Raw genomic sequence first — 16,665 nt, forward strand, 5'->3', positions numbered from 1 at the left:
GGACCAGATTTATTAAGATACCGCAAAGAATGCCTCAGTTAGAAAATGTAATGTTACAGAAATACTACCATTAATGTGAAAAATGTAAAGGTAAAGTTGTCTGTAAAGTTACTAGTATTTCAGTACAAATAGGGTAAAATTATCAACACGTATATAACTATGTGCTGTGCCATTTAAAATATGTCAGTAACAATTAGCTGTGCTTACCTTTATGCTAAGAAAAGTATCACAACTTCTAGTTCTTCCTCTCTGGTTCATGTTGACAATTGTAGGTATTTAAACTGTGCAAACAAACACAAAAAAGCAAAGCCGTACAATCCACTTGGTCAGGTCAGTAAGTTTCCCATCTCATTTTAGCCCTGCTTACATGTTGCCATACTGTCCTCCCACTCTGCACAAGTCACACTGAACTCAAAGTTAACAATAAATTCCTGCTGGAGCGTGAGAGAGCTGGGACTGTGTCCCTGCAGCTGAAGCTGCTCCCTGCTGCTTCATTATGCATACTAATGCAACTTCCTTCACCATTCAAAAACAGACAGCCTCCCATCCAAACAATGCCACACTGATCTCTCTGCCCTGCAGGGGAACAGCGATTACCTCTCTCTTTTGTACTTAAAACAAATGGACTGGGCTTCTACCAATACTGCTGATCTTAAAAAAGACCTCCACATACAACGGGGAAAGGATTCACCCCGACTTAGGGAGAAGCACATCACCGACCATGCAAAAAAAGAAGCGCTTTATACTTTAAGGTGTTAGATGTGTAACGGTTTCCAGTCATCCAATCGTTTAAAAAAAGAATGAAACTGGTTTCAACAAGGTGTCTTTTAAGGTATCAATGTGCATTGATTTGTCTATTGGCAGAGGAAAATTGTGCTAAACTGTTGGTTAAAATTAAAGCATGTTCCTAAATCTTTCATGAATCAGGTGAAAATAGGCTCTGTCATTTTCAGTTAAGCTTTGGTCATGTATCATTGCTATGAGAATGGTCAGTCAGGTCAGTTGTTTAGAAATACAAAATACAGAAGAATCACTTTTACCATTTATCTGCCTCACCACAGTTTTTCAAATCCATTTCAAAATACAGGTACATTAACATTTGTTACAGTACTTAATACATGGTATACAATGATGTGACAGGGAAAATAACTTTGTTAAATGTATGTTGTGTATGTATGGTGTTCTATCCTCACAATCACATAAGTGCATGTACTAATTAGTACATAGTAACTACAGAGTAACTACATGTACTTAATGTACCTGTGTTTTGAAGTGTTACCATGCTAAATCAGTGGGAGGTTAGGAAGGTACAGTGGCTTGCAATTTAGCTTTGGCCTCAGGGTAAATTGGCTTTAGGATGCATTTGTATAGAGCTGCCTTGAAAAGGTGGGTACATGTAAATGTTTTGGGAGTTAAAGAGTGCTAATGGTATTTATATTTCATGTGGGGTGTTTCATTTTATTTCTTAAAGAAAATATCAGTTATGACAGCTTTTTCTGTAATGCCTCTTTTAAACCCCAATGATCACCCTACCTATTTTAGAGAATGTACATGTTGTTACTTTATTTCTCATATTGTTTTTAACAAGTATGCTATTTTAAAAGTTCTCTGATTTTTGTATTGCCTTCTTAAGAGCTGGCTTCACAAACAGCCACACTACCCCGAACATTGACACACATACCTCCAAGTTGCTAAACAAATTCACATTTGACCAAAGCACTTTGTTTTTTTTTTGCATTTTGTTTAGGAGGCTAAAAGACCATTAATCACCAACGGAACAATCATGTCTTGTGCTTCCTGTTTACTTTAGTCTCTGATCTCCCACCAATTTTTCTCCACTAAGCACTCCAAACTAAACACTCTGTAAAATCCCTTCAAAGCTTTATATATATATATATATATATATATATATATATATATATATATATATATATACATACATATTGGACTAAACATGGCTATACATTTACCAGACACACATACAGTATTGGTAGTATGTAAAGGGTATACATTTATTTAATTTATGTTCAGCTTTTAAATAGTTTGCAAGCAGATGCGCTTTAAAAGTTTCTACTTTCATGATCAAGTAGAAAACATATTTGGCATACAACATGAAACAGTATAACTGATACAACAATTCACACTGCTATTGGAGCATTACGAAGTATAATTTAGCTGCATTGATTCAATTCGATGCACACCATACAACATATAAGGAATTAAACAATACACATTATTTTATAACTTATATAATATGCTTGTAGGATATTTAACTACTTATGAATATACATTCACTACCCCATAATCATCTTTAATTTGATCCCAAAATATGAATCTACTGACGGTTTACTATATTCTTCCATTGTAGCTTATTCCTTCAGAGCTTTTTGCACTCTGCAATTAGCTTTCCAGTTTGTTATCATTTTTTAAAGGTAGTTTTATCTTTAGTTTCTTGTTACCTGAAGCCTTCATGACACTAGCACCACGTGAGAACGATCCATAATCTTCTAAAATATTTATCAATGAATTATATTTATCTAAAAAATATTGAATATTAATGTATATCTAATGAAATGTGTTTTTGTACCTTAACTCCCATACCCCAATCAGCAGAAAAAGAGCTGAAATAACTATTATCACTGACCCAATGGATGAATTGATTCATTAACAACAACAACAACAACAACAGATTGCAGTTCTGCTATCACAAAATCTAACATAAATGAACCCAGAGTCCTAAGCCTTTGTAGACTAGGACTGGTTTCCTCTAAAATTGCCTTGTTTTATGGACTTCTTCGAGCTTGTATAGAAAGTATAAAAAGTATGTATCTACTTGTACTTTTAGGGACATATTTGCAGAAAGCATGTCCCAAACCAGAACTTGTAGTTTCTTGTAAACAACTCTGTATAATTTACTTTCCAGTTACCAATGTTGTCAGCATGATTATATACAGTGAAAACCACTGAATAGAATTACTTGTCAATAGAATAAACTGCATAATATGACCGCCTTTCCTTTGCTATGCATCCTCTTCAAAACCTACCTTTTTATTGAATCAACTGTTTAACCCATATTAACCCAAATTAATTTTTCATCAAAATGTCTTTATTTTTTTGTTTCTGATGGTCATATACACACACTGTAACACAAATTTGACAAACTTTGAAAAAAAAGAATTCCTAAATCGGTGTGTGACCATACGGTCACACTAGGCTATCTTGTAATTTTACCACAGTGGACTACTGGGTGTGGAAAGTCCCAAAGCAGTCTATGCACAGTCCAATTCCACATTTTTGGCACTCTGTACTCCCCAGCTTTGCAGCCTTCTCCAGCACAGCACCTTCTCTTCTTGCTTTCAGTAGCGATGACAAAGTGGTCCATCCTGTCAAATCGAATCACGTCAGACACCCAACTGTTTGTAGTACTTGCATGCGCCATCGATGGTCTCCCAGCTGCTCGGGCGGTGCCTTGTACCTCGTGAGGTAGGTTTTGACGATCTCCCACCTGAAGTCAAGCTGTGGTATGTCCAATCCTCCAGTCCGGGCCGATCCAAGCATTATGCACAGCAACGTCAATAAGCCAAGTGAAGAGGGGCCACCACCACTTCCAGTCCTGTACTTAACGTCGTTCTCATCCATTCTGCCAGTTCCTCCCATATACATGTTGTATTGTCTGAAGAGTAGGGGACGTTGCACTTGGATCTTCTTCTTTACCGACTGAGAATATCGCTGCACAGTCGAGACAGGAGACACACCATGCCCCATTGAGGCAATGGTAACAACGGCATTGTCAACCCAGCGTGCAGTGATGATGCTTTCCTCTTTACTCTGCACTCTTTCGAATGTTCCTCATGTTGCTTTCTTCATCTTCTTGCTGGAGGTGAGGGGACATCATTTCGGGATGTGATTTTCACAAAGTGTTCCTGTTCTAATATAGCCTGACTCCCTGAGGTGGCTGAGCAAGCTGAATCCTGTGAATAAGTTGTCAAAACAGAAGTTAAATGGAAGGTGTCTAAATTCAGCCGGTATTTTGTCGATCATTACGGCCAATGGTGAGGCAGCCTTTCCAAATTTCTCTTCATATTCTGTGTTTGCATTTGGGTTCTTCCCTTGGTATACATTGAAGTTGACCAAGTATCCCCGACTTGTATTGAGACACCACACTTTGTAACCAAAGCTGTTTGGTTTACCATGCAGAAACCGTTTGCAACTATGGCAACCATAGTAGGCCACCATGCCCTCCTCAAAGTCCAGCTGTTGTTCAGGCTTGAAGTGAGAAAGAAATCTCTTTTACATCATTTCCATAAGGGGCCTCAGCTTCCATATTCTATCCTTGGGGTCAATCTTGGTATGATCTGCACAGTGGATGAACTTCATGATTTGTACAAAAGGCTCCCTCCTCATGGCTGTGTAAACTATCCCAGTAGAGGCGCTTGCCAGGCAGTTGGTTATAGGCACTAAGAATAAGGATTGCAATGAAAGCTTTCATTTCAAAATTCCTGATGTTAGGATCTGCACAGTTCAAAAAGAGCACATAACTATGAAAAAATGTATGGAAAAAACTTATGAAAAAAAATAATTCATATTATATTCTTAGACATGTTTTAGACAATGAACAATTTCTACACAGTATACCATAACATTTTTAGACTTAACGATATTGTCTCGTCATGCTCGGTGACTCAGCAGAAACTGATATTGTCTTCTGCTGTAAATAAACTTTCTGGGTGGAGCACATATCTGAAACGAAGCAGCCTTAAACCATAACATCAATAGTGAGTAATAAAGGCAAAATTAGAAATTTTCTCACTACAATTCCTAACTTACTGGTGTTAAAATGAAGGCATGTTATGTGTGACCATATGGTCACACTAGGTTAAAATGTGATTAAAATGAAGGTGTACAAATATTAATAGGTTTTCACTGTAATACTCTGTTCCCCTACCTAAATAAACCAAATGATTGTCATTCACATCATCAAATTAGGTAAGACAGAACTTTTATGAATGCTTCTGTATGCTTTATTTAAATGTTGACCCATAAAAGGTAGTTCTTGCATATAATAAAATATGTGGGGCTGGTATTTTTTTTTTTAAATCATATTTTCAGATTTTAAAAAAACTTTCTTTTTTTTTTTTAATCAAACCATAGTAAAGGTTATTTAATGATCTGAAGCTCACTCAGTACAGCTGTTTATACTTTTAATGAAAATGAAAAAAATAATGTACACCTTTGCCATTGTCTGTGTACATTGGGCTGGATTCAAAGACATTTACTTCAAATTGTCATTAGTGCATTTTTTGTCTGAAAGGACTAATTTTGTTTGCATTTCTAAAATGAATAACAAACAGATTTAGACGACTCACAAGCCCCTACATTAAATGCCTGAGTTGTTTTTTTTCTGGTTTGGTAGCTTAATTGGGTGCATTTTTACTATTTGAAAAATACATGGTAATGATGATTTGGAGTAAATGGGCAGGATTTTCAAAAGGTCGTAATTGATAACTCCAGTGTTAATCAAGATATCTGTATGTAGCATTGATTTTCGCATTTTTAAGCAGTCGTTATGCCTATTTCTTTATTAAATAATCGTCCTAACGCGATTTCCGAAATTATGTTGATTTACGAAATTATGTTGATTGTGTTTTATGGCAGGTAAGTTAGCAAGACAACATGTACAGCATGTAACAGTTTATTTAATCTGTGCTAGAAATGAACTAGGAATATATTTTACATGTTTTGTTTGTTAACAAAAATCTTTGAAGATAAATTGGGCAGCAGTGTGGAGTAGTGGTTAGGGCTCTGGACTTTTAACCGGAGGGTCATGGGTTCAATCCCCGGTGGGGATACACTGCTGCTGTACCCTTGAGCAAGGTACTTTACCTAGATTGCTCCAAAAAAACAACTGTATAAATGGGTAATTGTATTTAAAAGTAATGTGATATCGTCTAACAATTGTAAATTGCCCTGGATAAGGGTGTCTGCTAAGAAATTAATAATAAACAAATTGTTTTAAATAATAGAAAATGTATCAGCTAAGTCTAAATCATTTTTCTAGTAGTAATTGCACAGCAAACATTTATAAATACAATTATGTCAGTGCAACTCACAGACTGTGTTGAAGACGTTTGCTTATGATAAAGACCATTGTACTTCCGGACACTGCTTGTAAACAGTATTTAGGAGATTTTAGACAGCAGATTGGGCTGTCCGGTGAGGACTGCAGGGATTTCATAGGATTGCTGATTTTGCTATTTGATAAAATACTTAACTTGCCTTCTTTGATCTCTATCCTATTAGTGTGGTCCACTGAGGAAACTATTCAGACGTATGCTGAAGATAAAATGATATCTGACATCTATGGTATTTCATATTGGTGTATTATTGAGAAGCTGCATGATTATGAAAACACAGTCATTTGTAAAAACAGACAGCAAAATGCAATTAAGATTTTGTATCATCATCTTTTACCAATTATTAAGTGACGCTGTAAAGATGATCTATTAACTACCATATTTAAGACCAGTATTCAAATTACAGGGGGAATAAGAGGGCTATGCCTCCCTATTACATACAAGCCAGTTTTTTCCTAAATTAAACGTTCAAAACAAAGGGGGGGGTGGTACAGAGCACGCCACCCAGAGCCCACTGTTCGACAAAAGCCGTCATGTCGCCAGTGGACTCCGCGTCGGCGTGCTCCAACGCCACCCGGGAACGAAGGAGGGCCCTGAACATGGCCCCACAGTCAAAGAGACCCTCCCCAGTGATCTTACGCTTCCTGGTCTTGTAGATGGTAAGTTTGCCAAGAGCCAGGAGCAGATTCACCAGGAGGTCTCTCTTCCTGCTGGAGCCACGAACAGGGTGCCCGAAAATAAAAAGGTGGGGGAAAAATGCAGCCAGAACTGCAGCAGGAGGTTCTTGAGGAACACAAAGAACGGCTGCAGCCTGGCGCAGAGGAAGTAAATGTGGAACACCGACTCGGACTCACCGCAGAAAGGGCATGCGGGGTCCGAGTCAGTGAAGTGACGCAGGACCTCTCCTGACGCGAGCGCTCCGTGTAGCACCCTCTATCCCCAGCACCTCTGGGGACCAGCGGGGAGTACAAAGCCTCCCACTGGGGAATCTCGCCCTCCGGGGGCTTGAGGGGCTCCCGCCAAGCGGTGTCTCGGCGGGAGACAAGGGCGAGGAAGTGGAGGGTGTGGAGCGCCATTGCATACAGGGTCCTCCTCGACACGGAACGAAGGGGGGTCGAGGAGAACTGCGAGATCCTGCTCAGGTGATTCTCGAGGGGAGGCTGAGGGGGAGCCCGATCCTTTGGTTTGATCAGCAGGACCGGAGAGCCGGGGGTAGGGAGGGACGATGGCTCCCCGGTCCTGAGGACCCCCTCGAGATACCCGACAGTGTCTGGGTGCAAAGCTGCTTTGCACTCCCGGATCGCTCGGCGGGCCGTTCTGAGGGTCCCCCAAGTCGCCCTGGCGACCAGCGAGTGTGAGTGTGTTGGGGTTAGGTTGATGGAAAAAAGAATTCTAAAGCCTAAAAAAAATAAATAATTATTGATACAAAATATGTGTGTCAACCAGTAAAAAGAAGAATCAAATGTAATAAATATATAGCTGAAAATGCTGATCTAATGTGTGTACATCATTATCATTCCTTGTGGTGAAGCAGAAACACACTTCTAATTGTCGCTCCATTGGGCGTCATTTTATTGTAATGAAGGAGGGGCTATGCTAATATCCCATATAGCACGCATCATAAGAACGTACCAATACCGTGTAACAAATTTTTTTTTTTTTTTGGTTCCTGGGTAGTAAGTGTTATTTCCTAATTGCTTATGCCTCAAAAGTATAGAAAATGGCTACTATTCCCCACAAACTTTGCTTTTGTGACCAGGGCAGTGATATTTTGAAATTTACCTATTTCCAATGAGAAAACGGGCGAATTTGTGTCTTTTCGTTCACATAAAGTCAGAAAAAAACAACATATGAATCCAAATTAACATGTATTTATACTAAAGTAATACAAAAATGACTACAAAAGATTTAGAAGTGAGTAGTTTTTCGAGATTTACGATTATACTGTAAATCACTTTCACGAATCAGCCCCCAAATGTAGTCTCCCATCATGTTCTCGTTATACTGTCCTTGGTAGCCGCGTTCAAAGTCCAGTATATCCTGGTGGAAGCGCTCGCCTTGCTCCTCCGAGTACGCTCCCATGATCTCCTTGAATTTATCAAGATGAGCATCAAGGATATAGACTTTGAGGGACATCCTACAGCCCATTGTGCTGTAGTTCTTCACCAGAGTCTCAACCAGCTCCACATAGTTTTCGGCCTTGTGATTGCCCAGGAAGTCCCGAGCCACTGCGACAAAGCTGTTCCAAGCCGCTTTCTCCTTACTAGTGAACTTCTTGGGGAATTCATTGCACTCCAGGATCTTCTTTATCTGTGGTCCGACGAAGACACTGGCTTTGACCTTTGCCTCAGACAGCTTAGGGAAGAAGTCTTGAAGGTACTTGAAGGCTGCCGACTCCTTATCTAGAGCTCTGACAAATTGTTTCATAAGGCCCAATTTGATGTGCAGTGGTGGCATCAGCACCTTCCGGGGGTACTCATCATACTTCAAGGCGTCCAGCAAGGTCTTGATGCTGTTGTAATCCTCTTTGAGGTGCACCGAGTGAGCCAGGGGAAGAGACGGGTACTTGTTACCATTATGGAGCAGCACGGCTTTGAGGCTCCTGGATGAGCTGTCAATGAAGGACAGTATAACGAGAACATGATGGGAGACTACATTTGGGGGCTGATTCGTGAAAGTGACTTACAGTATAATCGTAAATCTCGAAAAACTACTCACTTCTAAATCTTTTGTAGTCATTTTTGTATTACTTTAGTATAAATACATGTTAATTTGGATTCATATGTTGTTTTTTTCTGACTTTATGTGAACGAAAAGACACAAATTCGCCCGTTTTCTCATTGGAAATAGGTAAATTTCAAAATATCACTGCCCTGGTCACAAAAGCAAAGTTTGTGGGGAATAGTAGCCATTTTCTATACTTTTGAGGCATAAGCAATTAGGAAATAACACTTACTACCCAGGAACAAAAATTGTGTTACATAGTGAAACACGCATTGCATTCAAAAGGGTATTTACAATGACTTTGGAAGATTTCAGAATGATATTACAGAAACGTTCCAATTTTACTTACCTAATTGTGGCCATCCACAATCCAAGGATGGTAAATGTAATTATTTGTTTAATGTTTTTAAGATTCCCTCATAGCACAATTAAATGATGTTTATTTTTTTTATTTTTTTTGAGTGACCAATTATTATTTTGTATTTATTTTCCCCCAATTTGAAATGTCCAGTTATGTTTTTTCTCCTCACCGCAGCGGGTCCCCACACAGCACGGATGTTCTGAGGGCGTATGAGCGTCCTCCGATCTCACAAGCCTAAAACCAGAATCACTTTTACACCGAGCAATCCAGAGCAGAGGTGGGTGGGCTACCGATCCTAGAAGACACAGATCAGCCCTGCTTCTTATCAATTCTGAATATGCTCAGGGCATCTTTACACAGCCTGGACGCGACGAGATCCTGCGCTCCCTGCGGCAGCGCTTTAACTGGATGAGCCACTCGGGGACTGATGTTTCTTTCTTTAAACAAAGTAAGTTAATATGCTTTGATTTTTGGTTATTCATTACGACTATCAGAATTGCTATACTGACCTTGAACTTCATAAATATGTCCAGTATAACATGCACGATTCTTAACTTCAAATCAAAACATTTTTCAAAGAAAGGCAATAACTACTCTTACCAACATTTGGAAACTGTTGACGCTCGTCTCCGGGGGGGGGGGTCATACGCATCATACACATGGGAGGAGTCATGCGCAAAAATACTCTATCATATAATAGACATACTGTGTGCTTAAATTGTGTCTATTTAACGTATGTCAAGTCTCTGCCCCCACTTCGCTTCTTTCTTGAGTGGCAGGTATATGTTACGGGCAAACCCTGAAACTGGGAAATTCGCGAATTGCCCAAGCAAAGTCCGAAATGAATCACAAAGCTATTTCATTCCAGGTTTTGCCCGGGCAGTTCTCAAAGATCTTTCATTTTATGTTTTCAGGGGACAGAGACAGAGCTACGATTGAAGAGCTTGTTTGACCTGCCTACGTGAATAGCGTCATTCACTCACTCACTCATCTCATTCATAAAAACTACACAGGTCCGGTTTCAGAAAATAGGCATATATTTAAAAATGTATTTGTATTGACAACATGACTATATAAAATATTTAATGACATACAGTATATAAGACTAATTTATTTTAAACAATTATTAAAATGTAGATATGTATTACGTACTTAACTTACAGTCTCAGTCACTCCGCTGAGTACGCTCTCCAGCTGCTTGTCATGAACACTGTCAAACGTGAATCAGCTAATCATTCATTTTACACCCAGTAACTACATCAAAACTGTGACTTATGACCATTCTTCAACACAAAATTGTTCCAGTTCATTCAAATTCTGAGGACTTCTCTTGTGCACAGCCTTCTTCAAGTCATACCAAAGATTCTGAAATGGATTTAGTTCAGGACTTTGACTAGGCCATTCCAAAACCTCTATCTTATTCTTCTTTAACCATTCTAAAGTAGATTTTGTTGTGTGCTTTGGGTCATTGTCGTGTCGGAACGTCCAGTTGTGCTTTAAACCAAGTTTTGTAGCGGAGGGTTTCAGATGATTGGGTTTTGGTATGCTATGGAATCCATTTTACCATGTATTGGAATTAAATTTCCTGTGCCATTAGAGGAAAAACAGCCCCATAGAAGGATATTACCACCTCCATGCTTGACAGTAGGTATGGTGTTCTTTTCTTTGCACGCCTCACCAGACTCTCCAAATGATTTCTCGATTTTTGTTTCATCACTCCACAAAACCAATGACCAGAACTCATAGCCATCATTTAAATGCCATTTTGCAAACTTTAATCGAGAGAGTGGCTTTTTCTTTGGCCTGCGACCATTGAAACCTTCACCATGCAATACTCGACCTATGGTTGAAATGGAAACCCCAGTCCTACTTACAGCCAATTCACTTCCTCACAGTTCCTCACAATTCTTCTACTTGTTCTTGGTGAAAGAATCTTCTTTCTTCCAGACCGAGGGAGCGTTGTGACAGTACCATGAGTCTTGTACTTGATAATAGAAACAATAGTTGAAATTGGGATACTCAAATGCTTGGAAATCTTCTTGTATCCTTCTCCAGCTTTATGACAAATGATAATTTTCTGCCTAAGGTCTTCAGATAGCTCTTTACTTTTTCCGATATTGACTATTGGTGATAACAGCAATCATCCTATGCCTAACCCCTTTATACTCTCTAAGAATGTTCACCTGCAATCCAGCATTTTCTAGACTTTTCTAGAATTAGGTTCTGCATTATCATATTGAAATTTCTACACCTTGTAGACCAGGGGTAGGCAACCCCGGTCCTGGAGTGCCACAGACACTTCTGGTTTTGTTTTACCCAAGCCCTAATTGATTCAATGATTGGCTTAATTGGTCAGAATTACCATGTGTTCCAGGTATTTAGCAATTGATGATTAAGAGATACCTACAAAACCTGCAGGATTGTGGCACTCCAGGACCAGGGTTGCCTACCCCTGTTTGTAGACAATACTACCATAGCTTCAAAGGGTATGAATACTTTTGAATTAGCATTTTTGGAGTTTTGCAAAAAAAAATCTGTTTCTTGTAACTTTTTTTCCTCATCCACAAAAGCAAAACTTTTGCTACAAAAGATTTTTCCGAAAATTCTGTGTTTTCGAGAACTTTCTAGAAATTATACATTTCCAGTGGGGTATGTAAACTTTTGACTACAACTATACACTACAGTTGCTTTGATTGATGTGTTTATTACGTCTGCATTTAAATTTCAAATCGGAATTTAAATTATATCTAGAGTTTCTGTGTCTTGTTTTTTTTTCTGACAAATGTGCATTCATGCCTTTAAATATGTTTTTTTGATGACTCTATTTTTATTAAAAAGTGAAACGAGCCGATTAACTAAGACTTGTTTCTACTCCAACGTATAACGTGCAGAATGAGGGCGGTGGAATAAAATGAATTGCTCTGCATTTTAACTAGTGCTCTAATGTAGGAATAAGGAATGTAGAGGTAGAAAAATATTAGATGTTGTTTTATCATTATCCTTTTTCCATGATTAAATTAAAAAACCGAGATGGTTTAATGATGCTTATTACACAATTAAAGGCAGGCAGAGCGCTCAGAAATAAAAGCAGGAAACCAGATACCCAAAATATCCATTCTGGTGTATTTAGAAGCATTTGACTTTTGCATTTGAATTAAGTGGGATTCTTCAAGGTTCATTTCAGACAGTGCGTGAGTTTCACTGGTAGTTCAGATGAGATGCGGTTTGCAAGGAGCCTTGCAGCAGCCCAATCATATTAATAGAAGTCAAATGCATATTTATGAGTATAAGTCAGAACAGCCAAACATCAAATCGACTGGTCAGCCGAAAAGCTTTAGCTGCAACCCTCTGAACTACACATTGGTTATGATGTGCTGGCAACTAAATTCATACAGTTACACTCACCTCGTCTTGTCAGCCCACTTAAGCTCATTTTATTGGAAGGTCTGTCTGAATAAACACAATATCAGCAACTGAAGTGCCTTGTTTGGGTCTGTTTATACTATAGGTAAGAAGCCCAGCAACACTTAGGAGATAGTTTAAAAAGTGGAAAAAACTGTATTAGTTTAACTGACGCATTTCAGCTAGCGCCTTTGTCAGGATAATTAAAACTTACATACACATCAGCATAAAAAGACTCGGTAATTAGGAAGTTTAACAGGCAATTAACAGTATCCAATGAAACTGCAATGGATTGAGTTTTAAATTTGAATGATCCAATTAGAGTCAATGCTAGTTAAGGCCCCTTAAGTCAATATATGTATAGTTAATAAAAAATCAACAATATAATAGTATACAAACACCTGTAAGTAATAATCATTAATACAGCCAGTAAACCATTAAATCAACGCATAAGGCAATAACAATTATTTTGGCATCTATAAATAAACTCCCTGTTATAGTTACACAACGTATATAAAGTAAATATAATAAACATAGATCCACCTAGATATAGCTTACAAATACAGATTACGAATACAATTCACTGGGTGCCTACGAGGGCTTGAGAGTAAAAGGAGGGCGTGATGGACAGCGAGCTTAGGAGCATGTGAGTGCTTGTGTGACAATGGTGTTAGACATAGAACAGGCTGGACAGATCCCTGTACTCAAAGGACTGAGTCAGGTAGCATCCTGTAGCTGCTGGGCTACAAGGAGAATGAAAAGACAAACATGAGGGACGCCCTCAAGTCCAGGTCAGGTCAGGCAAGATCCTCTGGCTGCTGAGCGACAAGGAGAATGAAAAGACAAACATGAGGGACGCTCTCAAGTCCAGGTCGGGTCAGGCAGCATCCTCTGGCTGCTGAGCAACAAGGAGAATGAAAAGACAAACATGAGTTATGCTCTCAAGTTCAGGTCGGGTCAGGCAGCATCCTCTGGCTGCTGGGCAAGAAGGAGAATGAGAGAAGTCAAAAAGATAGATACCGTCACTACTCAGGCAGCATCGGCTGGCAGCTGGGTGGTGCGGAAAGTTAGGGAAAAGTGTCTCGGGTCCGTATAGGAGAGACGAAGGAAGAGAACACCCCCTGCCCGGGGACCAACTCAGCGGTTGGGGGACTCGGCCTGCCTCAGACGGGGGCAAGAAAGGTGCTCGGACTCGGAAAATAAACTAGGGAGAGTGATAGTAGGCTAGTGCATTAGCTTCGGAAGTATAGATGTAGCCGGGGGTCCCCTCTGACCAGCAAAGAACCGCCGGAGACGGTACGGACTTGGCAGGAGTCCGACCCGGTCGGTTGTGGGAGCGAGACTCACTTCCTCCCCCCCAGAGGGATCCATGTGTGGTTGGTGCAGTATTAGAAAGGAGCAGAGGAGGAGGACAAAAAACAAACACAAGACAAAGAGTGGAAGTAGTGCTAGGTTAATATAGGAAAGAGGGAGAGATTGACAGGCAGAGCTGCCAAACGGAACCCCCGGCGCTGCCCTGGCCACGCCCCTTGACTGACGTGGTGAGCGCTGCACAAGGCTATTTAGAGATGACTAGAAATGAGCTGCCCACCCTGAAATGATTGTGTGGGTTGATCACCTCCCCCAGGCGGAGCGTGGCTGAGGAAAGCTGGAGTGGACGGCATGGAGAAATGAGGTAAAAAGAGAAAAAGCGCAGTGAGAGGCACACTCTACGGCGTCCCCTGAACTACGCATAAAGGCTAACATTTAAATATATGCATTTCCAATTGTAGAAAATCCTTCACATTAAAATCTTCATTAAGTCCTTTAGGAAATATGCTTTGACATTGGTGAATCCAAAAGGCTTCTCTTCATTTTCTAATTAAATCTGGATCGCCACCTCTATAACCGATAGTTATTTTTTCAATGCCAAGATAGTGAAAACTTGAGATCTGATGATTAAGTGTCTAGCAACAGAATTTCTAATATCCTGGCGTTGTATTGCACTTCTATGTTCTGTAATACATTCTTTTAAAGAGCGTGTAGTTTCACCAATGTATACTTTCCCACAAGGACAGTAAATCATATAAATAATATTGCTAGTTCTTGCTGTTTTTACTAGAAAGTTACTTTTGAGGGCAGTTAATTACAAATGGTTGTACATTACAAAAACAAAAACAGAAAAACATAATAATAGGTTTTAGATTATTGTTTTTCTGTCTACTTTCTGATTTATATTTTGTCTAAAGAAGCCTATGCCCATACTAGGTATCATGTTGGAGCCTCACAGGACTCCTTGGTCCCAGTCTGAGGTAATGTATAAATATATGTAAAAAAATATTTGTTTGTCCTGTTCTCATGTATACCCAATAAAGGAGTTTATTCATCAGCTTAGCAAAAAATAATTCAGGACTGAACGGGTTAAAAGACTATTGGATATTTTAATCATCTCATTTGCCAAAAAATATCACCCATGCTATCATTAGTAAAAGAAAGATTGGAATCTCTGAAGAGTGCTATTTTGAGACTATGTAGCCATCTGTTACCCGCAGCCAGTTTTATGTACATTATAAATCAGTGTGGGTCTTGTTTGTACTTGTAAGAAAAACAGTTAGTGTATCAGTAGCCAAAGGCTCTGGTGGGACTCTCCTGTGGTGAAATACTTTGTATTATTGATTCAGCAGAGAGATCTCAGCATGGTCTTATCTGTTTTCACACCTTCACAAACTCTGGAATGTCACACTGAAGGTACACTGAATTTCATGACCTATTGGAATGTAAACCATCTTTATTCTGACCTTATCTATTTTGGTAACTCTTGTTAGTAAGTGCCTGTTAATGTTAAATTTTTAATTTTTATTTCATATGAATTCAGTCTAGGTTTAACATTTTCTACCAGGCCAGTTCAACCTTTTAATGTGGTTTAAAGATGTGAAACAGACATGTCTTCCCCCAAATAAACTTACACAATTACAGAAGAGCAGAGAAAGAATCTTTGGAAACTTTACGAAATTTCAACAAGTATTAAAAAGGCAGCGTATTTTTATTTGAAAAGGGCGAAGGCCTGTTTAACTTTAATTAGCTCTATAAAGTCTTTTTTTTTAAAAAACTGAAATAATTTACTTCCATTTGCTGAAAAGTTCTTCATGACATAATGACCATTAAATAATGTATATGGATTTAAGGAAATTGTCTTAATAAACCCCTCAGATGTGTTCATAAACACCTCAGAAGGAAAATTACGCAGACAAACAATGAACTATTTCAGAACATTGGATCGTTTTAATGTTCCTATGACTGTTCTCATAGTTTAAAAGGCCATTAGCATTTCACCCGGGAAGCAGTTTCCACCGAATCCTGATGCATGATACAACCTGTCAACCACACACTGTATTTCAATAATAGGATTGTGACCATCATCCATTGGCAATATTCTTACAGCATTTTTAAAAAAACATTTTTTTACTCCGAATAATTTTTAGCACAACTTTTTTTTCTGAACAAGAAAAACATCAACTACATTCTAAAAGTAAAAAATGTGAAGTGTGACATATGTACGTCCATCCGGACATACGACAACCTCCATCTGCAGGGTATAATAATAAACAACCTAACTTACAAGCCTATGAACAAACCATGGGAGTTCTTTTTTTCTGCTTAGGTAACCTTACTGAGTCAGGGTTTCCTTTCTGACAAAGGCACATTTTCTAGGCGGAATAAAACCATTGTAACAGTATAACACTTGCAAGATACAACTTAGCTGCAGAGAGGGGCATTGTATTGGGTAGTTTCGTCTGAGTTCTAACTACTAGTAGCAACTCACTTTGAATTATTTGATATAGCAGGTTAGACTCTGGTAGCTGAACTCCTGCCTTGCTTTTACATTTGCCTGTTCCAGCTGTTCATACACGTAGCACCTATGTGCAGGTAGCACATTGCAAAATTACTTTCACAAGTTTGTTGTTTGGCATACAGTAGCTCTTGTTTGTGCAAGGGATTACCACAAGCAATGACAGAAACGATTAGGGAATTACAGGGAGAATTATAACACTGTATTTACAGAGC

At 39.0% G+C, this 16,665-nt stretch overlaps 1 protein-coding gene across 5 annotated transcripts in view; it reads right to left on the reverse strand.

Annotated features, from left to right (window-relative positions):
* The window catches only part of LOC117970936 (pleckstrin homology domain-containing family G member 4B-like), a 39,561-nt gene extending 39,101 nt beyond the window's left edge, over positions 1 to 460 (reverse strand). For 4 of the 5 annotated variants that reach the window (XM_034918739.2, XM_034918737.2, XM_034918740.2 and 1 more), the window contains exon 1: positions 208 to 459. In XM_034918739.2, the coding sequence (XP_034774630.2) occupies positions 208 to 258 (51 nt within the window). In that variant the 5' untranslated portion in view covers positions 259 to 459. Of the gene's footprint in view, positions 1 to 207 lie in introns of all 5 variants that reach the window. The other variant, XM_034918738.2, reaches the window with a different exon arrangement.
* Between the last annotated feature and the right edge of the window lie 16,205 nt (positions 461 to 16,665).

The sequence above is a fragment of the Acipenser ruthenus genome, chromosome 3 (genome assembly GCF_902713425.1).
Source record: "Acipenser ruthenus chromosome 3, fAciRut3.2 maternal haplotype, whole genome shotgun sequence".
NCBI classification, from domain to species: Eukaryota; Metazoa; Chordata; class Actinopteri; order Acipenseriformes; family Acipenseridae; genus Acipenser; species Acipenser ruthenus.